Source organism: Mycteria americana, chromosome 4 (assembly GCF_035582795.1).
Source record: "Mycteria americana isolate JAX WOST 10 ecotype Jacksonville Zoo and Gardens chromosome 4, USCA_MyAme_1.0, whole genome shotgun sequence".
Taxonomy (NCBI): Eukaryota; Metazoa; Chordata; class Aves; order Ciconiiformes; family Ciconiidae; genus Mycteria; species Mycteria americana.
In genome coordinates this window covers 91,050,945-91,078,096 of record NC_134368.1, presented here as the reverse complement: position 1 = coordinate 91,078,096, position 27,152 = coordinate 91,050,945, and the positions used below count along the sequence as shown (strand labels likewise).

Below are 27,152 nucleotides of genomic sequence, written 5' to 3'. Positions count from 1 at the left end.
GTGTTGATTGAATGTGTTTGTTTTTGTAGAGGAGCTCACATTGATGTGCGTAACAAGAAGGGGAATACTCCGCTGTGGCTGGCAGCAAACGGAGGGCATCTAGATGTTGTCCAACTGCTCGTTCAAGCTGGAGCTGACGTGGATGCTGCTGATAACAGGAAAATAACACCCCTTATGGCAGCCTTTCGAAAGGTAGAATATGAAGTTCAGCTTTGGTCTTAGCTAGTATTGTCTCGATCGTCCCTACACAGTTGTTATAAATAGAACATAGCTGACAGAAACTACATATTTAAAAATATGTCAACTAATTTTAATACTTGGCATCGAATCTTCAAAAATAGGTATGTGTGTCACCTGTATAATATCTGTGTTAAATTCTGGTAGAAATCTGCTTTATAGGCACTTTACTGAGGCTGGTTCTCATGGATCTGTTGAGAGGTGAAAACTGCAGTGTATTTGTGCAGAGAGGGGGAACACGTGATAGAACGGGGGGGAAATTGGATTGGTTTCTTATGCAAGAGAGGATGAGCACTTTTGCCCAAAAGAAGTGCGGTTTAGCCGGATTTGAGTCTAGAGATAATTGTTGTTAGCAAGGGAGTGTAGTTCAAGTGCTGCAGTACTTGAAAAATTGCAGATGACTGTAGGAGCCTGCAACTGTTATGGTGCCAGAGCTGGGCATTTGAAAACTACCAAAATAAAAGGCAGAAATATGTGTAAGTATGGCGGGAGTAAGCGCAACCTGACAACGGGTACTCTAATTGCGTGCCTTCTCTTCCGCCTTAAATGTGAAGAAACATGCCTCACTAGTTTAGGAGGTGATAAAGATTCAAAACAAAAAAGTAAGTGTTGAGAACATCATTTCAAGGAGTTGAAAATAAATATTTTGCAATGAGTGCTTGGACTAAACTGTTTGTTAGCAAACCAGAAGCAGCTGGCCTGATGTAGAATGTTGTCCTTGAAATTTCTTTTTCAGGGTCATGTAAAAGTGGTGCGCTACCTAGTGAAAGAAGTAAACCAGTTTCCATCAGACTCCGAATGCATGAGATACATAGCAACAATTACTGATAAGGTAAGATAGTAAGAAAGAAAGTATTTGAGAAGGAATAGTGCTGTGGCTCAGCTTTAGTCTCAATGTTATGAATGGCCTTTAGCTTCCTGGCACACCACATATCAGCCAAATGAGGAGTCCCATTGGAATTTTTCAGAAAAAAACATTGCAAAAAAAATGGGAACACGTGGCCACAGTAACTTCGTGCACCTTAGTGCTGTCAGAATAGTAGTAAAGGTCGTGTTATTTATTATCCATGCTTATTTTCAAGTGTTCTCCCACTCGTTACCTCAGCCTGCTCTGCATTCCTCCCTGTTGAGCAAGTTCATACTGAATTTATGATGGCTTTTGCAGTGGCGTGGAGGTAGCAGAATGAACTTCTAAGAGTGTGTGTGAGCTTAAGTATGAAGGTTCACAATCTTGTAAAACAAGTTTGTACTAGCAAGAAGATAGAAAACATAATTGACAGTAAAGTGGTTTCTTATAGCACATCAAGTGGACTGCTGCTCTTCTGTGGAGGTTCAGTTTCATTTGGTTTATCTTCAGTCCAGATGAACAGGGCAAAAACTATTTTGTATTAAGAGAAATGAGAATAGCAACCGGTGCAGAAATATGGTCGTAATGCTGCCGTCTCTTCACTGATCCACTGCGCTGCAATTGAGTTGTCTTCTTTTTGGGCATCAAGTCGCGATGAGCATGTTGAGGCTGAAGAGGTGCTAATGTTTAAATCAGTATGTGTTTTATTGCCAGTGGCTGTGAAAATTGTCCGCTTCCATGATGCTAGGCACCCTATGCATTTAAACTTTTTCACTGCTATGAAGCCAATATAGGTTTGAATAGTACTTTAATACTGTAATATTCATGTATTTCCTAAGTGCCTAAAAAAAAAAAAGCCTTGGTTTACGATATATTGTTATTTCTGCAGTTGCTTCACCTTTCAGACCCTTCACCTTTTACTTCATAAATGTTTTTCGTCTTGATAATGGGCACAGGTTATGAACTGTCTTTGTACTGTTTATAGCACACTGAGACATACGTTACTGATTGCATGTCATGCCTGTGACTGGAATATCAGTTTGCAAGGTTGGGCATGAAGAGGAACTTACTGGAGGGAATTTTAAGTTGTCCCTTAAAAAAATTCCTGTGCAAGTAATGCAACAGTAAATCACAAGTGTAAGCTTGCGATCATACATTCCAACATGTGCATTGTTACGTTTTCAAACAGAGGGTTGATGTACTTTATCATTTTAGGAGATGCTGAAGAAGTGCCACCTGTGTATGGAATCAATTGTTCAAGCCAAAGATAGACAGGCTGCTGAAGCCAACAAAAATGCAAGCATTCTTTTAGAGGAACTGGACTTGGAGAAGGCAAGTTGAAAGAGTTTGGAGCTGTGAATATTTATTTGATAAAATTCCAATTTCATGTTCCTTCAAGATTATAAGATCAGTGAAAGTACATATTGAAGTATAGGAATATGTGTAATTACAATAACTGGAGTGTCTAGAGCTGAGCACTTTGTTGTTCAGGTAATCTTTGAACTTTACTTTGACTATCATTCAGAGAAATTGGATCAAGAAACTCTGATATAATTATTTCTTCTAGAATAATATTGTATCCAAAGAAGGATTTCTGAATATAATTCTTTGTCAAGTGCATGATAGATGGGCATTTTCCAGTCACGTTGGTGTGGATTTTAGGTCTAAACCCTGTTTTGTGTCTTAAAAAAAGATACTAATAATGTTACTAGAAACGACAGTACTGTAGTAGAAATCTAATGGAAAAATCAAAGTACAAGTATAGTGTCAAATGAGCACACGCTTTATATTCAAGCTTGCTGAAACCATTTCATGTTCTAATCTTTGAAAGGGAGATGGGTGGTGTTTGGCCTGTACTGCTGAGACACACGAGGTTACGCAAAGAATCCTGAAAATGCGTCTTGGAAAACTCTGACTTAAGTTTGTTTGGTGTCTGTCCTCTGTTTCTACACTAACCTTCTGTTAACATGAATGAACAATCTGTTGGGAAGAAGTAAATATGTAAAAATATGGATCATAGAGAATTTAGCTTCTGTTTTCTAAAAATGTTAGTCTAAAATGCAAGTTCAGCTTCCTAGGAAATGGAAGGCATTTGCATTTCCTGAAACGCATGGGCCATCTTGTAATACTGTTCCATGTGCTTGACTTGTAGCTAAGGGAAGAAAGCAGGAGACTGGCTTTGGCTGCCAAAAGAGAGAAAAGAAAGGAGAAAAGGAGGAAGAAAAAAGAAGAACAAAGACGGAAACTAGAAGAAATAGAAGCAAAAAATAAAGAGAATTTTGAACTTCAAGCTGCTCAGGAGAAAGAGAAGCTAAAAGCTGAAGGTGACTTAAAATATTTTCCTTTGTGGAAACATGGCCTTGATTTTATTCCCAGTATTAAAAATTGCTTTTCTTGTCAAAACTTGAATACAAGCTTTCTTATGACCTGCTGAGCTTGCCTTTTGCTTACCTTTTCTATTAAGCCCATAGATTAGCGTGATGGCTTCAGTGAGAGTTATGGGTTTACTTTACCCTGGGGATGGTGTTGGCTGTTTGGTTTTTTTTGTTGTTGTTTTTGTTTGTTTGTTTGTTTTTATTTGGTTTTTTTTGTTTGTTTGTTTGGGTTTTTTTCTTCTTCCAGGTCCCAATACTTAAAGCAAGGTCAATTTTCTTTTTTTAGCTTACAAACAGAATGATGATAATGACTAGCTGAAAAAACTGGCAATATGGAAATTGCAAATAATGTATCAATCTCTTCTTATCCATGTAAACCTGGCTCTTCTGTATCTTGTGGCAGTGAGTTTCATGTGGTGTACTGAGAAATGGTTTTCAGTGATTGTTCTCTCACTCTGATATGCTGAAAGGGAAGACGTGACAATTGTTTTCTGTTGTTTCATATGCTTGTTTATGTCCCCTAATTGCTTGCATCTGTCTTTCCATGCCCGAATTGAATTTCACACTTGTTAAATTGCTACTGCATTTGTTCCAAGGAAAGAATGAAATTCTATATAAGTTAGCATAAACAAGGGGAGAGGCTCCACGGTATGACACACATAATAGTTTTACAGATGTCCGCATAGTTAGTGGTTCTGCACGTTTCTTGCAGTCTTGTGAAGTGACTCATGAGTCATTTGATAGGACAGGTGTGATCTGGAAAACAAAGCCACACAAGCTTCCCCGAGCCAGCTAAATGGGTACTGTTTTTTTTTTTTTTTTTACTCTTCCATCAGATGATCCGCAGGTCCCGATGGAGCCTCCTAGTGCTACCACTACAACCACCATAGGTATATCTGCAACTTGGACAACGCTGGCAGGTTCCCATGGGAAGAGGAATAATACCATCACCACAACAAGCTCCAAAAGGAAAAACAGGAAAAACAAAGTAACCCCTGATAACGTTCAGATTATATTTGATGATCAACTCCCAATTTCGTATAGCCAACCAGAAAAAGTGAATGGTGAATCTAAGAGCAGCAGTACTAGTGAAAGTGGTGACAGTGACAATATGAGGATTTCCAGCTGTAGCGATGAAAGCAGCAATAGCAACAGCAGCCACAAAAGTGACAATCATTCTTCCACAGCCGTTACTAACACGCAGAGCAACAAAAAGCAACCGTCGGTTCTTGTCACTTGTCCAAAGGATGAGAGGAAAGCAGTTACCGGCAAATCATCCATAAAGTAAGTTGCTGTGACTGTGCATGCCATTTTAAGGTGGTGGTTGCCCTACGTTTGAACGCTGCGCCCTTGTCGTTGTGGACTAGCATTCCTAAACCAGTTGTGTCCTTGCTCTCGCGTATAAGGAGTATAAATGTTGTTGCAGTACGAACTCGAGCTTAGTAGTAGGTTCTGAAGCAAGAAACATCATCGTGGATCTGGAGTTAAGGAATTGTGGGGGCATTTTGAGATGTAAGCATCTCGATTCAAGCAGCAGCTTAATAACGTAGTGCTTTTGTGCTAAAAGAGAAAAATGGCCGGGGGGGTGTGGAGAATGGGCAAAGTGCAAGTCATCCTTATTTTGTTTGTTTTTTGACTGCATAATGACAGAATTTAATTTATTTTAAAGGTTGTCTGAAGTTATTAGTGAAGTGACGAGTAATTCCTTGTCTACTTGCACAAAATCTGGTCCTTCTCCCCTTTCTTCCCCAAATGGGAAGCTAACCATTGCTAGTCCTAAACGTGGTCAGAAACGGGAAGAAGGATGGAAGGAAGTTGTGAGAAGGTAAGCAAAACATTCCCCTAACTCCCCCTTGTTGATGTCCTTTTTCAGAATGTCTTATCTAGTCTAGCCCTCTCTGGGGTTACTGAACGACCTTCTTCTTAGCAGACCTGACAGATTTCACCAAATTACTGCTACATAGGTTGAATCATGAATTGTAACATTGTTTTGACCAATGTGCCCACTGCTTCATGCCATGCTTCCCAGTAATATTGTTTCTTTTTTGTATAGATCCAAGAAGGTTTCTGTTCCATCGACTGTAATTTCCAGAGTCATTGGCAGAGGAGGATGTAACATCAACGCCATACGTGAGTGCACGGGAGCGCACATAGACATTGACAAACAGAAGGACAAAACTGGAGATAGAATAATAACGATAAGGTAAGCAGGGTGCTTGATTTGCTCGTTCCTGTGGGGATTATTTCATTGTAGAACACGTCTGTATAGAAAAATGACGAGGCTTGACCTCATTGTCCCTCAAAGGATCGCTTTGAGACAGTCGGTTCTTTGTGGCGGGGGAGACAAATGGGGTGGGGAAACTGAGAACAACTGCCAATCGGTGCCGTTGCATTTGTACGAAAGAAGACTTGTGAGATAAGGTGAGGCATAAACGTTAGGATTCTGTGTTTAGACTTGTTTAGGCATGGCTAAATATGTGGGTGTATTTAGGCAAGTAAACGTTTTAACCATTTGGGTTTTTTGGGAGTTAGTTTTCAACCTGAGCTTCTTAAATAATTGTCAGCAAAAGAACATGCCAAGCTGAGTCTTCAGGTAGTTAATTTTCTGCCTTGTGTTAGCATGACAGAAGGCAGGCTGGATCATATGTTGGAGGTACTTCGCTATAATGTATGTAAATGCTTTAGATGCACTTTCCCTTTTCCCTTCCTTCCATTTTATAGGGGTGGCACAGAATCAACAAGACAGGCCACGCAGTTGATCAATGCTCTGATTAAGGATCCAGATAAGGAAATTGATGAACTGATTCCAAAGAACCGTTTGAAAAGTTCTGCTGCAAACTCCAAAATAGGGTCGTCGACTCCTGCCACCACTACAGCTGCTAACAGTTCTCTCGTGGGCATCAAAGTGACCACTGTAGCTGCTTCGTCAACATCTCAGACTGCCTCCGCGCTCACCGTGCCTGCAATTTCTTCAGCATCCACTCACAAAACCATTAAGAACCCAGTGAATAATGTGCGGCCTGGTTTCCAAGTTTCTCTTCCATTAGCATATCCTCCTCCGCAGTTTGCACACGCTTTACTCGCTGCTCAGACTTTCCAGCAAATCCGTCCGCCGCGGTTGCCCATGACACACTTTGGAGGTACTTTCCCACCAGCTCAGTCCACATGGGGTCCGTTTCCTGTTAGGCCGTTGAGCCCTGCAAGAGCTACCAACTCACCGAAACCTCACATGGTGCCTCGCCATAACAGTCAGAACAGCAGCGGTTCTCAGGTGAATTCAGCAAGTTCTTTGACAACTAGTCCAACAGCTACAACAAGTTCAGTGGCTTCTACTGTGCCTGGTTCTTCTGCAAACGGCAGTCCAAGTTCACCTTCAGTCAGAAGACAGCTTTTCGTCACGGTCGTGAAGACATCAAACGCCACAACGACCACGGTGACGACCACGGCGAGCAACACGAGCACAGCCCCTACGAATGCCACGTATCCAATTCCTACTGCCAAAGAACACTACCCTGCATCTTCTCCCTCATCTCCTTCTCCTCCTGCGCAGCCAGCAGGTGTTTCCAGAAGCAGTCCTTCCGACTGTGCAGCAACCTCTCCGAATAAAGGTGCACCTTCGTCTGATCCAGAAGTAGGTAGTCCGCCAGCAGTGGAAACGAGCAGCTCGACCAGCAGTAGGCAGCCCAATTCTGGTACCGGCAGCTCATCGGTGCACCCTGCTCATCAGCAGCCTCCAGGAGCTCCTCTGCAAGAGGCAAGACCCCCTCTTCAGCAACCTCAGGTTCCTGCACCAGATCCGCGAATGGTTGTGCCTCCAAATTTAGCAGCGACAAGCTCATCTGCTCCCGTGGCAGGTCCAACAAATGCCCCGATGACCTATCCCATGTCGCAGACATCAATGGGGTCTTCTCAACCTGCAGCTAAGATGGAAACCCCGGCCATCAGACCGCCTGTCCATGGAACCGGTAGTGTCCATAAGAATCCAGCTCCTGCGCAAAATTCTTCTGTCGCAGTCCTCAACGTTAATCACATCAAAAGGCCCCACAGTGTTCCTTCTTCAGTGCAGCTTCCTTCTACCTTAAGTACACAAAGTGCTTCTCAGAATTCAGCCCATCCAGCAAACAAGCCTATGGGTAACAATTTCAGTGCTACTTTACCATTCGGGCCCTTTAGTACGTTGTTCGAAAACAGTCCTACGTCTGCTCATGCCTTCTGGGGTGGTTCCGTCGTTTCATCTCAGACAACGCCAGAATCTATGCTATCAGGAAAGTCTTCATTTTTGCCAAATTCAGATCCGTTACATCAGTCTGATACTTCCAAAGCCCCGGGTTTTAGGCCACCGTTACAGAGGCCAGCTCCAAGTCCCTCAGGTAAGTCTGTTTTGAGTTCATACCTTAGTAATATACTTAAATAATAACTGCTGCATGTTTTTATTTTGAACATGTAATACTTCCTGCCTCAGCTTTTGTGGTCATTTATAGTAAATCACCGTCTGCCCTGCAACGAAGGGTGGTGTAATATAGTTTATGGTTGCTTCTGTAAGCAGAGTTGAGTTCACCTTCCTTTTAAGTGCCACCTGTCAAGCACCTTTGCTGCTCATGAACTTGACAGAAGTCGAGCTGAGGCATTCTTTTTGCCATTCCAGTCTACTCTTCTGCGATAGCTGAGATAATAAAACACTTCACTGTTGTTTCCACCTCCCTTCCCTACCACCAGCTAATAACTATTTTAGTTCGTGATAACTTGCTTCTTGTCCTGAGGCTGCAGAAGAATACGCAGCATGTTCAAAGTATTAGGATGATTAAAAAAACCCTGTGTTTTGATGTGAACTTGTAGTAAGAGGTGTGTTCTCTTAACTACTAAATTAGATCAAAAAACTTAATGTCATTGACTTGCTGAATTTGGTAGCGAGATGTTTAGCTTTCTGCAGAAACAGAGGCCAAGGGGTTGTCACAGAACTTGTTCTGTAGCTTCCAGAAAGTACACGCAGAGTTTGCACCATCTGTGCCTGTTTCAGTAGGACCTGCGAGTTGTTGATGTAGCTTTGTTTACGAATCGAGAGAGGGAACAGCTAATTTATCCATATTTTGTGAATATCGTGGTGTTGAGTAGCTTTTGAGGCGCCCTCTGTGAATTTTGTCAACTGAATGTACTTCTTAGCATTTTGACGTGGGCACGCTCGTACGCTGTGTATCCCTTGAGTATGCCTGTCAGTCCCTGAGTAAAAGCAGCGCTACTGTATCGCAGCGATTTCTCTTTTGGAAGGCTGCAGGCACACCAGGTGAAGTCGGAGGTGTCTGTAGCGGCAGGGAGTGCTACGTTAGTTCAAAGGAACGTAGCCCCTGAGAGCCCAAAGAATTTGACAAAGAATGGAGGTTGGATCTTGGTAACGGATGATGCAGAGGAGGCACGTGCTGTGCTGCTTTATTCTTCTGCTTGTCACTGGTGAAGGGATATTTTTTTCTTGCTAAAACTACAAATGTAAATCTTGCGTCACGTGCTTTATGAGTAGGAGAGAGATGCAAGTGCCACAGCACTTGGGTGTTAACAAGCTTCCTTAATAGTTTTTGAAACTTAATTTTTCCTTGTCTTTATTGAGGAGAATGTTAAGGGGAAAGTAATTTTTGTGTTTTTAATACCTTGGCTAGCTGGTGCCATTTGGTCTTAATAAAGTCTCATTTTTCCTAAGCCAGTGAAAATATATCCCTAGGTTAGAAAAAAACACTTCAGTGTTGATCACGGTGGATATAGACATCGTTCTGTAACATAAAAAAATGAATGGAGAAAGTCTTCAAATCTTTAGTGTTATTTCCAGCATTCTTGGTACGAAATCATAATTCATAAACCTACAAAACTTAAATTACAGGTTAATAAAATGCTCGGTTACTTTTTGGATGTCCAGTGATACCAGAACATGTATTATATTCCCTTAATTTATTTGCATTCAAGGTACCTGCATGATAACATAAGAATCGTTCTTGATTTTTATATACAGCACAACTGCCACATACTGTCAAGTCTTGCAGAGTATGAAGCTTGAGAGTCCCAGCTCTCTTTGGAAAACAGTACCACCACCCTTCCCCCCCCAACAATTGATGGGATAAAAGTTTTTCTTCTTTGTTTGTTATTTCCGTGATATGGGCGACCTCCTCGCAGAGATCTTGCAGTACTGGGAGTCATTTGTGCCAATTTCTCTCATAGGTATTGTCAGTATGGATTCCCCCTATGCTTCTGTAACACCTTCTTCTACACACCTGGGTAATTTTGCCTCAAACCTTTCGGGAGGTCAGATATACGCGCCTGGGACACCTCTTGGCGGAGCACCTGCAGCTGCTAATTTTAACAGACAGCATTTTTCCCCACTTAGTTTATTGCCTCCATGTTCATCAGCATCAAATGGTGAGTTCTAGTCAGTGGGAAACTAATTCAGAAGCTATTGTACAAATAAAGCGGCCTCATGCACTGCCTGTTTTCGGTAGGCTTTTCTAGTTGTGTTCATTTTTAACTTCAGGTTTGCAGATGCGTTTCAAACCTTAATGCAGTCACAGATTTTGAGATAAAATTTTCTTGTGCAAGTTCTGATCTCCAGTGTGGTGTTTTTAAAAGCTAAGGTCATGCTATTGCGGAGTTCCTTATTCTTGCTGCAATTAACTTTGGCCTGCTAACGTATATGGCATACTTTTAGTCGTCTTGCAAGGAAAAGGTTGTGTTTTTGATTTGTGAAGGTAATATTCCAAGTGTGAGCTGTGTAAACCATTTAATGATGTTTTACTAAAGCTAGCTCAGCAGTGGTGATTGCTTAATTTTTCCAATGTTCTTAAAACAGAACTGTGTAATATATTCCAGGAGAAAATACTTAGGGCAAGTTCTGGTACCTTCCTCCATGTTTGGGCCCTGCAGTTTTGGCTATGTAGCGGAGGTTTTTTGGATAGAAAACAAATCAACTGTTGAGTGCTGGCTTGTTCAGGGAACCAGTTAGTCTGTCTTACTAGCAAAACTAGTAACAAACAAAACCCACAAAAAACCCCCCATAGAGAACAAATCAGGATTAAAAAACAAAACAAAACCAAAAAACCCAAACAAACAAACAAAACCAAACAAACCACCACCACCAAACAAACCCAAACCAACCCGGCAACAGCAACATGGGTTTATTTCAGCTATTCTTTTGGGTATAATCCTCAAGTCCTCTCTTGCCGGTACACAGTAACGCTTAGGTAAGATTTTGAACTGTCTGTTGTGATCGGTAGTGGTGTATGTCCAGTAGCTGAGCTGACAGGGCACAATAATCATTTTATGTGAGAGGCTAAACCAGTGGAGAATGTGTGTCTAATCTGAAAGTAAAACTGTTAAAATAATCCTGAAGTGCTTCTTGTATGAATCTGGCATTAACAAACTGCCCGTTTTCACTTGTTTGATGTATGGCCTGACATTACAGGATAGGTTTGTGGTGACTTGAGAAGATCTGCCTGCCATTACTGAGTGCTCTTGTTGATTTTCTTGCAGAATCTCCTGCTCAGTCGGTGTCTTCTGGAGTAAGAGCACCATCTCCCACCCCTTCAGCAGTGTCCTTGGGATCAGAAAAACCCAGTAACGTTTCTCAGGACAGAAAAGTTCCTGTTCCGATTGGGACCGAACGGTCTGCACGTATTAGACAAACTGGAACTTCCACTCCGTCTGTTATTGGGAGCAACTTAGCTGCTCCAGTGGGACATAGTGGGATCTGGTCCTTCGAAGGTATAGGTGGCAGTCAAGGTACGTAGTGTTAATAGATGTCCCGGTGCTTGTGATTGACCACAACATTGTGTTTTTGTAACTTGCCTTTGGAGCTGAAGGACGATGCAGAAGTGAGTGCCTCAAAATGTAGGAGTGCGCTTTCCGAAGGAGTTGGAGCAGGGACTTCTGTTTGCCCTCCTGTGGACTTAATTGTGTTTTAACAAGGTCTCAGAAAAGCTCAGGGGTTCTGAAACACCCTGGCTGTGAAGATTTGTTACTCAAAGCAAGAAATAACAGGGGAAATAAAACCACAGGGTTTACAGGGGTGAACTGAGTGAGGATCATTTGATTAGGAAGAGGGGAAATGAAGATACCTCAAGATAACTGTGTATTGATAAAGAGATGATTTTGTACAATAGGAGTTAAGTCTTAACTTGGATTCATAGCCAAAGTGGAGCTTTTTGTGCTGAGCATAGTGCAATTTATGTTTTTATGAGTTTGAGTTTTCTTTGTTCTTCCCAGCCATGCTGTTTGCATTTTACTAATGCAAGGCTCTTGGCTCTCCTGTAGTCACTTATAATTCAATATTTTGGAATTCATTCAAAACGTAAGTTACTGATGGGACAGCTTTTCTCGGCAAACACTTCAGGAGCCTTGGATGCAATTTACAGGAGACTGCTGAATTTTTGGGGGGTTGCTTTTTTATTTGTGTGGTGGTTTGGGGGTTTTTGTTTGTTAGTTTTTGTTTGGGTTGGTTTTTTGGGGTTTTTTTTTGCTTGGAATGAAGGGGAGGAAATCATGAGATGGTGTTGGATGGGACCTCTGGAGGTCATGTCAAGCTCCTGCACAAAAAGAGATTTGCAATGAGGTCGAACTGGGTTGCTCAGGGCTTTATCCAATGTGCTCTTGAAAACCTCCAAGGCTGGAAACTGCTCAGCCTCTCTCAACAACCTGTTCCAGTGCTTGACTAAGGAGTCCAAACAGCTTAAGGCTTTAACAGAGTGACTGTGCACATGCTTTGCATGCGATGAGTATACTGTCCTGGGTTGTTTACCCCATATACAAAATAGATAGGACGTATCTGAACCTTCTTTTACTTCACTAATGGTCTCTTCCCCATCTTGGTGGTGAGAGGCTATTCATCATTAAGGCTTTAGAAATTGGATATTTTCATTTGCTTTGTCTAGGTGTAAAACTTGCCCTTTATGTCTTTCTGCTTTCAGAATGCTGCTTTCTTTCTACTTGGTTCAATTACTTCAACGTTTTGATTTTCAGTTCGGAATGGGATTGGCTCTTCTCTTGATGAGTATTAGGATGGCTTCAGAAACGTTTCTGTATTCCTTCTCCACCCTTCCAAATATAATTTCCTTATGTTTTATTTTGAAAAATTGGCTTTGTGGATGTCTGAGGTTTGAACTGCAGTAACAGTACCAAGCTGCCTCTAATGAATTAATGTAATTAGAACTTGAGCACACGTCTCCAGCTGGTCATTTTCTGGTTTTGCTTTTCAAAAGTACTTCTCTGTCTCTTAGTTAATGAAATAATTCATGAAAGAATGGTAATGAAGTGGAGCAAATAGCCTTCATAGCGTACATACCTCTTGCACAGCACCAAAAGCACAAGGAATTTTGGTTTTTGGAGGAAGAAGAGTTAGCGCAAATGCCTGCTTTCCCTTTCAAACGAAGGAAAGTGGCAGAGGTGATGCTTTGGTTGCATGTGTAACTGTTCAAAACTCCTTGTACTGGCTCAGGGTTGCTGCCGTGGAGTAACTCCATGTGCAGGTGCCATTTCTGATGCTCTCCATCCCACATACACCTGAGTTTTAATGCAGGTAGATGTATAGGGACTGCAAGCTGAGCAAATGCCACTTGTAGGAACGTTACAGTGTGCAAACATTTAGGCTGGAAAATGGCCGATTAGCGGGCGTCACGTATAATGTTGTTGCTGTCTCTTCTGTGTTGTTAGATAAAGTGGACTGGTGTCACAGCGGAATGGGGAGCCACATGATCCACAGGCCCATGTCTGATCCAGGGGTGTTCTCGCACCAGGCCATGGAGCGAGACAGCACGGGAATCGTAACGCCTTCCGGTACATTCCATCAGCCCGTTCCTGCAGGATACATGGACTTCCCAAAAGTCGGGGTAATCACCTTCTTGGACCTGATACGCGCGGTACCGCTCAAGTTCCCTGCCGGTGCGTGAGGCAGATGAACAACACGGAGGTATCGTTCACTGTGCAGATGAGCGTGCGTAAGCTAAAAGGCTAACTAGCCCTCACAGTATCGCAAAAGCCTAGATCTAATAAAAAATAACTTGTCCATGATGTAATAAATATATGCAGAGAGAGGTTTTTCTTAAAATCAGGCGTTTCATTACTGCTTTAAGACAGAGAATTTCTTTAACACGAATCCCCTTTTGTCAGTCTGTGTGTGCAGTAGTAGCAGTGTTTATGAATACGTACTGACTCTTGTTTTCTCTTCCCCCTAAGGGTATGCCTTTTTCTGTGTATGGGAATGCAATGATTCCTCCTGTAGCCCCCATCGCAGATGGTACTGGAGGCCCTATATTTAATGGGCCTCATGCTGCTGACCCATCTTGGAACTCACTGATCAAGATGGTTTCAAATTCCACAGAAAATAACGGGCCTCAGACGGTAATTTTTCAATTTTTCTATTCGCAATTTTGTTGTAACTTAAGAAACAGTGTGGTGAAGTTAAGATCCTAGCTGTTACAAAGTATGAGAATACAGTGTAGTGCTGCTTCTTTTTTGCTGGTGTCTCACTGGAGGTGACACAGCCCCCGTGCTCGCTACAGCACCGAGTGCTGTACGTGCTTACTGACAACTGCTAAACATTAGTCATCTTTCCAAAAATAAGCTTAAGTTGTCCTGAGAAAAAATCAGCATCACTAAGTGAATGCAGTTTAAAGGAGTGTGCTGTAGTTACTTCTGTGAACATACTGGTGCTTGAGAATAGGGAAGCTTGCTTCCAGCTGAGCTCAGAGAAGCTGCCTATTTAATCAAAGTAGACACCTGGTTAATTACTGCAGATCAGCTTTTTTGATGATGTGTTGTAGGCAAGTCCGGATGGAAAAGATAGTTTTACACTGTATATTTAACTCAAAATTATCATGATTTCTGTCTGTGCAGTTCTGCACTTGGGAAAACAAAATCAATTTGCTTTTGTGAGAAAAGCCGGTTATTTGCTGTTATGTAAGCTTCCCTTCCCAAAAAGGGAAAACGGCATTAGGTCTGAAGGATCGTTGCTAGGCAGTGAAAGGTACGATGTCTTCACTGTGTTAGGAGTTCACTTAGGAAGGGAGTAGGTAGCTCTTCTGTCCGCTGCTCTGATCTTGCCTGGGTTATAGGCTTGTCCACTAAGTATAATTTAGGTACAGGGATTACGTTCCCCAAAATCTCTTGTTCATGCTCGGCCAGCAACTAATATTATAATGGATCATCAATAGCTCGTGTTATATTATATCCTATGTTTATTTTTAATTATACAGTGAGCTCTGTTACACTGTTATTAAATAAAGATATTTCTGGACTTAATTTGCTTGGGAATCATCCCAGCTGCAAACAGCGGCTCCCAGCTCTGGCAGACGGTAGGTGTGCAGAAGAGGAGGCGGTCTGTTGTTTGGCCACAGTTCATGTCTTGCTCTGAAGTGGCTCATGACCATTATGAGGCCACTTCTGGTTTAGTGAGAAAACTTTGTCCCCCAAAGAAGGCTTTACTCTGTTATACTTGGGTTTCCCCAGAGCTGAGGGTGTTGGTATGCATTGGGGGAAAATAATTCAGGGTGCCGGAAATCAAGCTCTTGATCATCTTAACTTCCTAAGGTCAAGAGGAAGGATAGTCTTGTGCTCTGAAAGCTGGAGGTCTCCAGGCGCTGTCCTTGCAAATAATTTTGCACAGAGAGAGAGAGAGAGAGAGAGAGTCCTGTTAATTCTCCTTGACCGCTTACCTGGCATGTTTAGAGGGAGTACTTATTTCCTTGGGTCTAAAGGGATATGTTTTTCCCGTGGAACAATAAAATACATATTACATCATTGTTGCTATGATGGAGGAACTAGTGGGCATAAATAGCGTTGATTTCTCTCTTCGATTTTGCTATGAAGTAACGCAGTCAGGCTGGGTGAAAGTATTGTTTTGCGCTACATAGAAAGGAAGAGGAAGATGGACCCTTTGGCCGAGGTGAAAAAGGTCAGGCAGAAAGACTAAAACCCCATTTCCCTCTTTTCTCACCTGAAGTACAGCAGGATCAAACAAGTGCTGAAAGGAACTCAGTGTAGTTTGATGACTGGTTGCCATGTTGCCTGATGGTGGGCTTCACCTGGGTGCAGTGAAAAGCGTAAGCGCTGCAGTGTAATTTTGATTTGTGGACTGTTTCGAGCAGCCCCGAAGCGTGGTGTTAAATGAAGCTTTCTCTTTCAGGTGTGGACTGGAACTTGGACACCTCACATGAACAGTGTGCATATGAACCAACTTGGCTGAGTGGGATCAACTTGCTAGCCTTGAGATTCCTTTTTTGCAGAGGAAAACACAAATGGCAGAAACAGTTTATGTGCTCCCAGATCATTCTACTGATGTGCTTGACTGAAGTGTGTAGGCTTTTTGCAGAAGAACTTACTAACTGACCTTTTTCTGTGAACATTGTGACCGCCCATTCCCCACCATCATACGTTTCAACTTAGTTAGCCTTTATTCTTTCCTTTCCTTTTTTTTTTTTTTTTTGACATAACTTTCTGTTGAAGCTGTTCTTTGGCTGGTTGGTTTTAGTACTGTAAACTGCTTCTGAGCAAACACAGAAAATTAGCAAAATTATGTAAACTTGATCCTGAAGTTTTAGAATGGCAAATAAATGTACAATTGTTTACATAACAAATGGCTAAGCAGAAAGTAAATTTCAATATGTCAGTATAGAGGCTCTACTTTATGTAGACTTAAATTAATGTGAGATATGTACCTTCATATTCAGAAATCTGGATGTTTCCTTCATACATTAAACTATTAATAAGCATAACTTTTCTACTTGTGTAATTTTAAGTACATGATAAAAAAAAAAAAAACGGGCATTATCAGAGGGCTTTTCCCAAATGTGTGTTGGATTTTTTTGAGAAGGCATACATCAGTTGTAACCAGATGCTAAGAGTTTCCATTTTCCTTCCGTGAAAGGCTTTTCAGCAAAAAGCGCCTGAGAAAACAGCCTTTTGGCACATTCAGAGTTGTCTCCACACTGAACTCCCCTTCTTGCCCGGTAAACGGGGTAAATGTATCACGTTGCAGCATCTATTAAAAATTATTCTTACAGTTGGGTTGATGCGGCAAGGTCTGTTCTGTTCCACGAGTGCCCCCAGAGCTTCTCTTCCCCTGGTTCCTTCCTTTGCCTACAGAAGTCATTTCAGAACATACGTCCTTGGCGTGTGTTAGTTCAGGAATGAGAGTCTTAACTTGCGGTTTTAGCAGAGCTTCACTAATGAAAACTGTCTCCAAAGGAGGATTTCAGAACAAGTGGCTTTATTCTCGTAGACGGTGTCTTGCTCCAAATGGGGTCACTGCCCTGTGAAGGTTTATTTGGAAAAGTCCAAGTGAGAATTTCCTGATAGTCATCGTCAGGAACTGTCACCTTCTTCACTTAGAGTTGCTCGGAGTGAACAGCGGTACCGGGAGGCTAAGGCTCAGGGGTCCTGTGAGGGAAGACACAGTCAGCAGTGACCCACAGCTCCAGTCAGGCTCCCCGTGCAGTTTGTGTACGTATGGTATAACGTAGATCTACAGGTCGAATGTGGTTTTGTGCAGGATAAAACGAGGGCCAGCGCGATCTGTTGCTGGTTATTCTGCGTGGAGAAAGGCTGAAGGAAAGCTTGTTTTTTCCTTGCCGTGTCACTTGGAGTCAACCCTTCTCTTGTAAGTTACTGTCCTGAGACACATCATCTGGGGAAGAAATATCCTGGATGAGTTAAATGGGCTGCGGTTAAGGCTGGAGTTTAAGAAGTGCTATTTTGTATTTATTATGGTACTCCTTTGAAAGCTAGAAGAAAAAAAAACATTTGTCCAAAGAAACCTACTGCCTTTTAAATATTGTAATATTTCTGGGGTGTCCAGAAGACTTGTGCATACCAATGTCCATATATACATGCCTTTAGGTGATGCTCTAAAGAAAAACAAGCTCCTTTTTCCAGCTGTCTGATCACCTGAAATACATTGTGTAAAGAACCGGTTGTAGCAAAAAGGATACTGAACGGAGGCACTGCAATGGAAGATGATTGAAACGCCATTTCAGCACCTTACTGGGGCTGGGGAAGAGTGCCCTTCCAGTCTTCTGTAACACCTTTGGCCCTCCATGAGAATTTTTTGCTTAATGCTTCAGTGCTATTTAGGATTATGTGCATTCTTATTCTGAACTAATCCTATTGGAAAGAGTGCTCAGTATTTATTACAGCCATGAATTCCGTGGGTCAAAAGAACAGAGTTTCTTACCTGTATTTTGTTGACTTGAAAAACCAGACTGTGGCCGGGGGGAGCGTAGGCTGGATGCCGCCTTCGTCCCATCAGCCTTGTTCTGGAAATGGGGGGGGGGGTGGGGGGTTGGAACATTTTTTTTTTCTCAGATACTTTTTTTTTTTTTTAATCATTTCCAATGTAATGCTTTTTCTTTGACCAATAAAAAAAAGGAACATACTCTGCTGAGACCGGGAAGGTGGTCTTTATTTAAGAAAAAGGAACGACGCCATGTGTAGAGACTGGTGCTGGGGCTGCGGCGGATGCTTGAGGCTGCAGGAGACGCCAAGGCGGCGGCGCACGCAGCAGCCCGGGTGGTCGAAGGGGCTTCTGTGCCTCCGGGTGCCGCGGGCGCGGGGAGCAGACACGGGGCCGGGTCGGGGCCAGCGGGGCCGTGCCCGCGGGAGCCCGGCTGCTGCGCAGGAGCCGGGGATCGCCACGGCCTCAGGGCCCTGCCCTTCCTTCTGCCCGCAATCACCATGGCGCCAGGAGGGCGCGCTCCGCCTGCGCAGCTGGCGCATGCGCGGGGGCGGGGCGCGCGCCGCGGCCGTTAGCCATGTGGCGGCTGGCGCGGGCGTGCGCGCGGGGCTGGGGGCCGGGCCGCGCGGCCCCCGCTGGCGCGCGGAGCGGGCCGTTAACGGTCGCGGCGGCGGCGGCGGCGGGCGGCCCCGGCGGCTGGTACGAGTGGCTGGCGCAGTCGGCGCCCGTGCACGGGGCGGAGGCCGGGTTGGTGGCGCTGCAGGCGGCCGCGGGGCTGCCCTGGTGGGCCGCCATCGCGTGCGGCGCCGCCGTGCTCCGCACCGCCGTCACCTTGCCGCTCGCCGCGCACCAGAGCCGCCTCCTGGCCAAGGTGGGTTCCGGCCGCCGGCCCCGTCTCCTGAGGGCAGCCCGCGGTGGCCGCCCTGGCGCGGAGCGGCCTCGCTGTGCGCGGGAGGGACCGAGGGGCACGGCCGGCGCGGCTCGGGCTGCTCTGGGCGGGCTCGCGTGCGGGCTTTGCGGCAGGCGGGCGGTAGCCCCTGGCGAGGGCGGCGTTTTGCGGGAAAGGCGGCGGGAGCGTGTGGCGAGCGGTGCGGGTACCCCCCCGTGAAGCGCTGGTGTGCGGCCGCGGCCGTCCCCGTCACGGGGCTCTGCGGGGGCTCCGCCGCTCGTGGGAGGCTGCCTGCGGCCGGAAACCTGCAGCGGGCCTTCCCCGGGCACGTAACGCCTAACTAAGGCTGAAACGTGGGAACGTGCTTCCTCACGGGAACTGCGTGGAAACGGAGCTGCGTTCGTGTGAGAGCGCGGGGTACGTTCTGTGGCTTGCTGCACTAACTCGACCAAAGCTCCTGCTAAAGCTGCTCCAGTGAAAACGTGAAGGAAAGCGGCCTCCTGCAGCCTCGAGGCACCTGCTTTTCCTCAAAACGAGGAAAAGGGTTGACGTTACCGAAGAGGGGAAGGAGCCTGTGCAGTGCCGTGGTACGAAGTAGGGTGTTTCTCCTTTTCTGTGCTGTTTCTCGACCAGCAAGGAGGATTTTGGGTGGTGCCTCACAGCTGCCAGCACTCAGGGGCGAGTTGGAATCAGGTGGATCTTTGTTCTTCACCTGTGTAAAGGTCAGGCTGGCAAGTGCAGGTGTGCTGCTGGGGCGTCCTCCAGAGCGTCACTGCAGGAGGAGCAGAATTGTATGCTTTTATTGCAGCGTGTCTGGCGTGGGGTTTTCTTTGTTTTGCTTTTTGCAGTAATGCTTGTTCCTTTTGCCTTTCCTTTTGATGGCAAAAGTGAATATCGTATTGTACTCTTGCATAATGGGGGTCTCTTATTCCTCAGGATAGTGATTTCAATGACATGTGTGTCCTGCTGGGCTTTAAATCTTTTTGAAGTGGCATTAAAGGTTGTTTTGTTAAGTAAGGTAGCTGGTCGCAGTTCCTGAATGAAGAGAAAAAAGTGCTTATTAAGAACAAAATACAAAATCTCATTCTGTATTCATTTCATTTAGTAGTAAGATAGTATTTTTGATTGTTAGTGCAAATACTTCTCACTAGTATCTTTACATGTTCATTTTGTTTAAAGATAAAAGACGTTCACGGATGTGTGCCTTGTCCTTCACCATTGGTTTTAATGTCTGTATAGTATCAGGTGGGGAGAGGAAGAGGTTGTTACCTGTAACCATGCATAAACATTTTTCCTTTTCTTTAGCTAGCTGGAAAATTTGCAGCCTGAGATTAAAAAACTAGCTGAGCGTCTTCGCTATGAAGTTTCTGTTCGTGGAAAGCAACTGGGTTGGTCTGAGAAGGTGGCCAGGTAAGATGGCGATTGTAGATACCTTATACACCCGTCCCAGACTGAGAGGTAGCAGGAGGGGAAGTCCTACAAACAACAGTCTTGCAGAAAGATTCTGCTGTTGCCCAAAGCTTGGATTTTCTTACCACTGCTACGACTTATCTGTGTTTGTTATATTGCCCTTCAGAGTATATCCATTTTAAATCTCTGATCTTGGGATAGGCTTATGATTACAAGCCCAAATCCAGGATTGTTTTTGTTGTCTTTACTTATGGTTAAAGTTTCCTTAGCTATTAAAGTTTCTAAATATTGCTGGAACTTGAGGCTTGAATGGCTGTGGTCCTGTTCATTTGTTAGTGTAGTACCGTGCCCTGTGCAGTGGCAGTGTACCGATCCCCAGTATCGCACTGAGCTGCGATACTGGGGATCACAAAACTGGCTGATTGCCTCTCTATTGAGGAAGTTATACTCTGGTTCAGACAAAAAGCACCGTGAAATAAAAAGTCAGACAAGGTGGTGGTAGCTGCCAGCGACAATGGGAAATTTTGTTGTGAAAAGCTGCTTGTAGCAATGGGGCTAAAAGTTGTGAGGGCAAAGGGGAGAGGCATGTTTGAAGAAGAACGACTTTGAGGTTTCCCCGTTGCACCTCAAGAAGCCAATTTCACATGCACAGCCTGTAGAATTGGCGTTTCAGAATTTGAGGAGTTACTCTGTAACAGGTATTGTGAGAGGACTTTTTTTTTTTCCGAAAAGGTTCCACTTCAAGAAAAACCTACGAAGGATTATGACAGAACTGTACATTCGAGACAACTGCCATCCCTTCAAAGCCACTTTACTGGTATGGGTACAGATTCCGATGTGGGTTTGCGTGTCCCTCGCTTTGCGCAACTGCAGTGTTGGTGCGACGGACTCGGAAGGTGATGAATCTGAATAGACGCGCTCTTAACGCTCATTTTTTGTTTAGTTGCTGTTTTTACAGACGCTTCGTTGGAAGCATCCGGAGCATCACTGATCTCTGCTTATACACTCTCAGTATTTGTAATAGTGTTGTGAGCTTTATGGCATGCCTCTTTAGAAGCAGTATTGGGGTCTGAGCTCTAGGAACAATGTGAGACATTTTGTTAGGCTGCCTGAGCATTTAATTATTTTTGTCATCTTCTGAAGACAGGGTTACTAGAAAAAACAGTTTGTCTTGGGATTTTTCTGGCTCACAAGATAAGCATATTTAGCAAGTAATGCTACCTGTGTAACAGTACGTTCACTATTAATCTGTATTTTTTTCTTCAGTGTGAAGTTTCACATGAAGTACTATAGACAAGGTGAATGTGTGGGGCTTTTTATAGAAAAATGCAGATATTTTGATTTTTTAGAAAACAGTTTATAGTTTGCTCTTCTAAACAAAAATGTAACAAGTTATATACTTATTAAGAAAAATATAATTATTTCAAAAACATAAAATATGTAGTCGCTGTAGGTTACTGCATTGCATATTTTCCTCATTGGCTTGTAAAATGGTGGTTGAGATCAAGCTAGTTTTTGTCACAGGTTTACCTGAATCAGTGGCTGCCATGAGCTAAGCTGAATCTCAGCTTCTATCTCCCACCATTTTTTGCTTGTATTGATAGCGGACTGCCTTGACACGTGATCTGTTAAACCAAAGATTTCTGCTTTAATAGTATTTATTGCGTAGATAAAATGTACCTAGAAACTTGAATGATTTGATTGCAATCCATGGTACAGTTCTGATGAGTTTGAGGTAGCAGATCGTACTTAATTCCGTATTTTCTTTCAACTATTTGTGTAGTTCAAGAACAGTTTTCAGCAGGCGGAGCGTTGTGGTTTACAGACCTCACGGCACCAGATTCTACGTGGATTTTGCCAGTTTTGCTTGGGCTCGTGAATTTGCTGATAGTGGAGGTATGTTGGTGGAAAAATTGGATGATTGCAAAAGGATAATTCTTTTTATAGAATTGCGAGACAATATTATCCAATTAAAAAACATGGTAACGTAAGGGTAGTTTCAGATTATCACTGCTTTAAATGCATTGGGCAGAACTGAAAAATAACAATTGTTCTGTGCGTTTGAATGCGTGGGTGTCTTGTTTAGGGATGACACATTCTGGTGTGACATGTCTCAGACACTTTATTGGCTTTACTTGAGCCTCAGTAAAATTCAGTCTTGACTCTGAAGTTTCTCTTAGAATGATGTCCTAATGAGCTTCCTGGGTGTTCAGCGTCCAAAAGCACATGTGGGGTTTTCTGGTTTGTTCTACAGCCCCCGCCCCCTCCCCAATTATTTCTTACTGCCTTGTGGTCAAAACTAACAATGCTATGTGTTCTTAATAAACTGAAAAAATCCAGAACTTTTTAAGATTGCTGGGGAGATTAATCAACAGAAACAGAAAAAAGAAAAAAATCTTCATTTCCCATTTTTGGGGGTAATTTAATGGAAATATTTTTCTTCTTGATTTTTTTGTTAGGTGTTCTTATCAAACTCTAACTATCTGGATTTCATTCTTATTCCATTTTCTTCTATGTCACATGGACTGAGACTGTCTTAGAGGAAAAAAGTCAATCTGTGACTGTAGATGTGATTGTGCATCCGTTCAGTTATCTATCAGCCGGTTTTGGTCTCTTTCCTCTTGGCAGCCTTTTCTCAGAGGGCTGTGCTTCAGGATGAGGCCTTGGAACTTGTAGATGTGCGAAAGTGACTATGTAAAGTTATGTTACCTTGCAACGATTGTCAGGTACTCTGCTAGGTTGGTACAGTATTTTCTACAAAAGACTGAACATGTAAAACATCAGACAAGTTAAATGAAAGATGGTGCCAGTACGTTAATTGAAATGGAGGATGCAAAATGAAAGTAATAGGCGAACAAGAGTGCTAGGTTACAGGGAATGCCACTGTTGCCTTTTTTCTCATTAAAATGAACGAACAACTACCGTTGTTTCAAAAAGAACTTGTTTATCACTGTGGGTTTCTCCCCTTTCAGATCTTTGCTTCGCAAAAAATGGAGGTTTCCAGGTTCCAGAAGCTTGCTACAAATTTCTTTCGAGTGGTGTCAGTAGTAATGATCCCTGTTGCTGCAACAGTCCCCTCTGTAAGTACAGAGTCTTAATGGTGAGTCTGTTAACCTGTGACTCTAGTCACGATGTGGAGCACATAAGTGTTCCTACTGCGTAAAGAGCAGCCCAAATGCCTGGTGTATTTAATAGACCATACTTTCTACTGAAACAAATAACGTGTTTTGTCTATGTATACATTGAAATTCTTAACTCATTTGGAATATTTATGTCCAAGAGGGAAGAATCTGCAAACTTATTGTTTCTAAACATCGTTTTTGCAAACTAGGGCTTGGAAGGGCATTCAGAGCTGGTTAGCATCCTTTTTGCGATCTCAAAAATGAGAGGAAAACTTTATATAAGGACATATAGACAAAGGTTTGCAAAGCGTGTGTTTACTCTAAGAGGAAAACAGCATAGTTCTTAGATTATGAAAATTTCCACTATCTTCTTAAAACACGTGTCATTTTTACCAGGTGTTCTACTTCTGAATGTTTTTGTAGTGTTTCGCAAAAACAAACCATCTAGTTGTTTGGCTCACCGACTTACAGTCTGAGATACAGATGTTTAAGCAAGTTTTAATATGAATTAATTTATGAACTGTTGTCAAACTTCAGTGTAGATGACCCTTTTTTTCCCGGAAGAGCTGAGAAAGGGTGAAAAATAGATTTGAAATGGAAGCCATTATTGTTATTGAGTGCGTTTAGGCGAGTTGTTTTTCTTGATGGCTGGGAGTAGCCAGTGGTTGTGGCTCGTGAAGAGCTGCCTCAAATTGTAGTGTTCTCATTGCATCTGGGGCGGCTGAACTCGGTATTTGTCTCGTTGCAGTCCATGGCGTTGTATTGGCTGTCCTCGAGCTTCATGGGACTCTTGCACAACCTGTTGCTGCGTTCTCCAACCTTTCGTCGACTGTGTTGCATACCAAGGACCAAAAATGACTCGGATACTCCTTACAGGGATATTGTGTCTGCCTTGACTACCAAATACGGTTTTAAGAAATGATATCATTTGAACTGTCAGAAGAGCTGTCCCACAAACATTGCATGGGTAATTAAGTAGTGCTGTGTTATTGAGATGTACTTATTTACTGTAAAATGTTGCAGCTGGAATTATATTTATTTTCCAAATAAAGCTGTCTGGCCATAAAGAATGATTGTTCAGCACAAATGTATGTTTATTGGGAAGCTTTCTTTCAAGGGTGATTGTTTTGCAATTGGAATAGTCCAGTAATACAGGTTTGTCTCCTGAATTGTTGTAAGGAATTGTGCAGATGAATATTAAATAAAACTGTGACTCATCTAGGCTGCCTTCTTGTAGCGAAGCTGATGGGACCTGTGCGCTAGCGAACACCAAGTTCCGGGGTGAGGGAAAAGGCTAGATGGACCGATGCTGTAGTCAGCGGTTTATTTCATTAAGGCACTGGTGCAGACCGATTGGTAATCGGCTACAGTCGTTTGATATGCAGGTGGTTCACGTGATAGTCTTCATGACAGTTCTGATAGCTGATTTCCTGTAAGTGCAAAGTCAACTGGGTTGTTGTCGGTCTCTTGTGTGTTAGATTTGGGGTTAGGAGGACAAGTTTCTTTCTGATCATCATTTCTGGTGATCAGCTGTGGAGTGACAGCAGTCTGTCCGTATATACTAACATGAGGCAAGCAGCACCTTGAGAAAGAATGAATGATGATAGGAAACCAAATACTTTGTTCAACTGTATATCAAATCTCTTTTTTAATGTAAGTCTTAAAGGTCACGTGCAAATATTTTAGGTCTTAAAGGACCTGTGTTTGGTATTTTTGTCATGTAAACATCAGTGTCATTATATGTAGGCCCTTCCTATTCAGATTCACATCTCGCCTTGCTCTGCATACATCTTAGGTCAGCAGACATACATTGTTGTGAAACTTTTGCACGCAAATGCCCCTTTGCACAGAAGTCTGTGCAAGTCTGGTCTCGTAAAAGGTCATCTGTTTTTTTTCTTCAAGAAGCAGAAATCGGGATAGAGAGCAAAGTGTTGCTTGTATTCTTTGCTCTCTCAGATGGTTGTCATAGTGCAGAGTGAGGACGATTCACATTTTAACTGGTGAAGTTAGTGCTCGTTAATCTTTGATAATAGGAAGTGATTTTTAAAATAACTGGGGTTTTTTTTGTCATTAGGGAAAACTGTTTAGCACTGGGAAAGGGAGAAGCAGGTGGAATACCAGGCAGACATAGGCAACAGTAACAAGCCAACGGTCATGTGCCTTTGTTGTGGTGGAAAGAATCTGTAGTCTTTTATTTATTTCTTTTGTTAGTTTGTTTCCTGTCACCCTGACCCCTGAGCAAAAGAGGAGGTTGAAGCAGTTGATCAAGGTTGGGTGTGTAGATAGGGCAGGGATGTTTTTTGAAGAATGTTGTTTGAAACTCAGTGTTCCTAATTTTCAGTCCTGATACCACACTTCAAATTGTCTTTTAGTGGATGTATTTTTGCTAGGGGAATGCATGGTATATTCTCTCGCGCTTGCTTCAGAAGCGTAAAAAAACTAATATAAATGGTATTTTCTTACTGCATTCTATTTGAATTTAGTATTGCCATATGGTTTTTCAGACTGCAGTCTACCCGTTTTGCACAGGATTGCACAGCAGTGGCAGTTGAGCTTGGCTTCTTCCTGTAGAATTCCGTAGTCCGCTGGTGGCAGGATAAAGCAGGTTGGTATCCTGATTTGGCAGTGTTTTGTTGAAGAGCCGGGTCCTGGCAATGGCCTGGTAAGGTGATGAGGTGAAAGTGAAATCCTGCGTTTTCCTGAGGTGCCTGGTTGTAGGAGGGGAGCAACTGTCTACGGGGCAGTATCGGCGAGAAAGCAGCCAGCAGGTGAAGGGAAGTTATTCCTCCCTGGCAGTTCTTGGGGCTGCATCTGGATGCTCCGTCCAGTTCTGGGCTCCCCAGTACAACACATTAATGTACTGGAGCGGATCCAGCGGAGGGCTGCTGAGATGGTCAGGAGGCTGGAGCCCGTCACATGCTGAGAATACTGGATTTTTGTTTAGTCCCTGCAGAGATGACCGTGCAAAGAGATAGGGGACATTTATCGCTGTCTGTAAGCAGTTAGTGGGAGGTGGCAAAGAGATGGAGCCAAACTCAGCTTGGAAGTGCATAGAGGAAGGATGAAAGGCAACAGGGACAAGCTGGAAGACGAAACGTTTCAGAATTGATGTAAAAACATGATTTTTACCTTGAGGATGGTCCAACACCTGGTTTTCTGGAGGAATTGTGGTATCTGCGTCATCAGACGTACTTGAAATGCCAGCTGGACTAGGCGCTGAGGAACCTGCTTTAACGGGCCCTGCACTGCGCAGGGGGTTGGACTAGAGACCTCCAGAATTCCCTTTCCGGCTACATGGTTCTGTGATTATATTAGTGTCTTATGTGGAGAAATATCACAAATTCTCTAAAAACACTTGTTCAAGCTTACAACAGGGAGCATGCTCAGTATTACGGATGGTGTATGGCCAGTTACTCTGTAGGCCAAGACGAGGATGCAGTTGGCTGTTCCTGCGCAGGTAATGCTGAATTTTAGCAGCATCCCATCCTAAGAAGCGGCAGACTGAACATAGCCTCATGTCACATCAGGGGCTCAGCGATCCTTTTATTTACCTATTTCTTCTTACGGATCACTGGCTCGCACATTTTCTTCCACTTTTATATAGAGTTTGTTGAATAATATACTGCATTAATTTCCTTAACTTTTACAGAGGAGCACCAATTGAAATTTTAAGTTGTGCTGTTCTAAAAGATGTAGTTCTTAATTCTAACTGTTGCTCAATGTTGATTACTGTTTCCTTAAGACTAATGGCCAGCTTGCTACTCTGTAATAAGGTCTCTTTCCCCAAAAGACATATCCTTCCCTTATGAGGTTTCAGTTCGAGGTTGGAATCTCATTTGCAAACACGTATGCAATTCTTGAAATACAGGAAAATAGGTTGGTGGTTATATTGAGGAGGTGCATGTGCAAGACTTGGAGTGCTGGTATTTGAACTTGTGTTTTGTCTTTAGTGTGGTAGAATGACTCGCTTCACAATGTTGATACCAGGTCTGGCTGCATGGAAAAACGAGGCAGCGAAGCTCAGTGAGATACAGTACTCTTGATGTTGCTCACAGACTTACAGAAAGAGTGACTT

The 27,152-nt window shown here is 43.3% G+C and overlaps 2 protein-coding genes across 5 annotated transcripts in view; both read left to right on the top strand.

Moving 5' to 3' along the window:
* The window catches only part of ANKRD17 (ankyrin repeat domain 17), a 98,406-nt gene extending 80,658 nt beyond the window's left edge, over positions 1-17,748 (top strand). For 3 of the 4 annotated variants that reach the window (XM_075501324.1, XM_075501327.1, XM_075501326.1), the window contains 13 exons: positions 30-192; positions 974-1,069; positions 2,300-2,416; positions 3,237-3,408; positions 4,296-4,743; positions 5,129-5,284; positions 5,513-5,662; positions 6,181-7,829; positions 9,661-9,858; positions 10,966-11,214; positions 13,141-13,316; positions 13,663-13,827; positions 15,611-17,747. In XM_075501324.1, the coding sequence (XP_075357439.1) occupies positions 30-192; positions 974-1,069; positions 2,300-2,416; positions 3,237-3,408; positions 4,296-4,743; positions 5,129-5,284; positions 5,513-5,662; positions 6,181-7,829; positions 9,661-9,858; positions 10,966-11,214; positions 13,141-13,316; positions 13,663-13,827; positions 15,611-15,670 (3,799 nt within the window). In that variant the 3' untranslated portion in view covers positions 15,671-17,747. Of the gene's footprint in view, positions 1-29; positions 193-973; positions 1,070-2,299; positions 2,417-3,236; positions 3,409-4,295; positions 4,744-5,128; positions 5,285-5,512; positions 5,663-6,180; positions 7,830-9,660; positions 9,859-10,965; positions 11,215-13,140; positions 13,317-13,662; positions 13,828-15,610 lie in introns of all 4 variants that reach the window. The other variant, XM_075501325.1, reaches the window with a different exon arrangement.
* Positions 17,749-18,218: 470 nt separating this feature from the next.
* Positions 18,219-24,150, top strand: COX18 (cytochrome c oxidase assembly factor COX18). The gene is made up of 6 exons (XM_075501323.1): positions 18,219-18,527; positions 19,855-19,955; positions 20,688-20,851; positions 21,739-21,851; positions 22,928-23,035; positions 23,826-24,150. The coding sequence occupies exons 1-6, from the start codon at positions 18,234-18,236 to the stop codon at positions 23,997-23,999; spliced, it is 954 nt and encodes a 317-aa protein (XP_075357438.1). The 5' UTR covers positions 18,219-18,233; the 3' UTR covers positions 24,000-24,150.
* Positions 24,151-27,152: the final 3,002 nt, after the last annotated feature.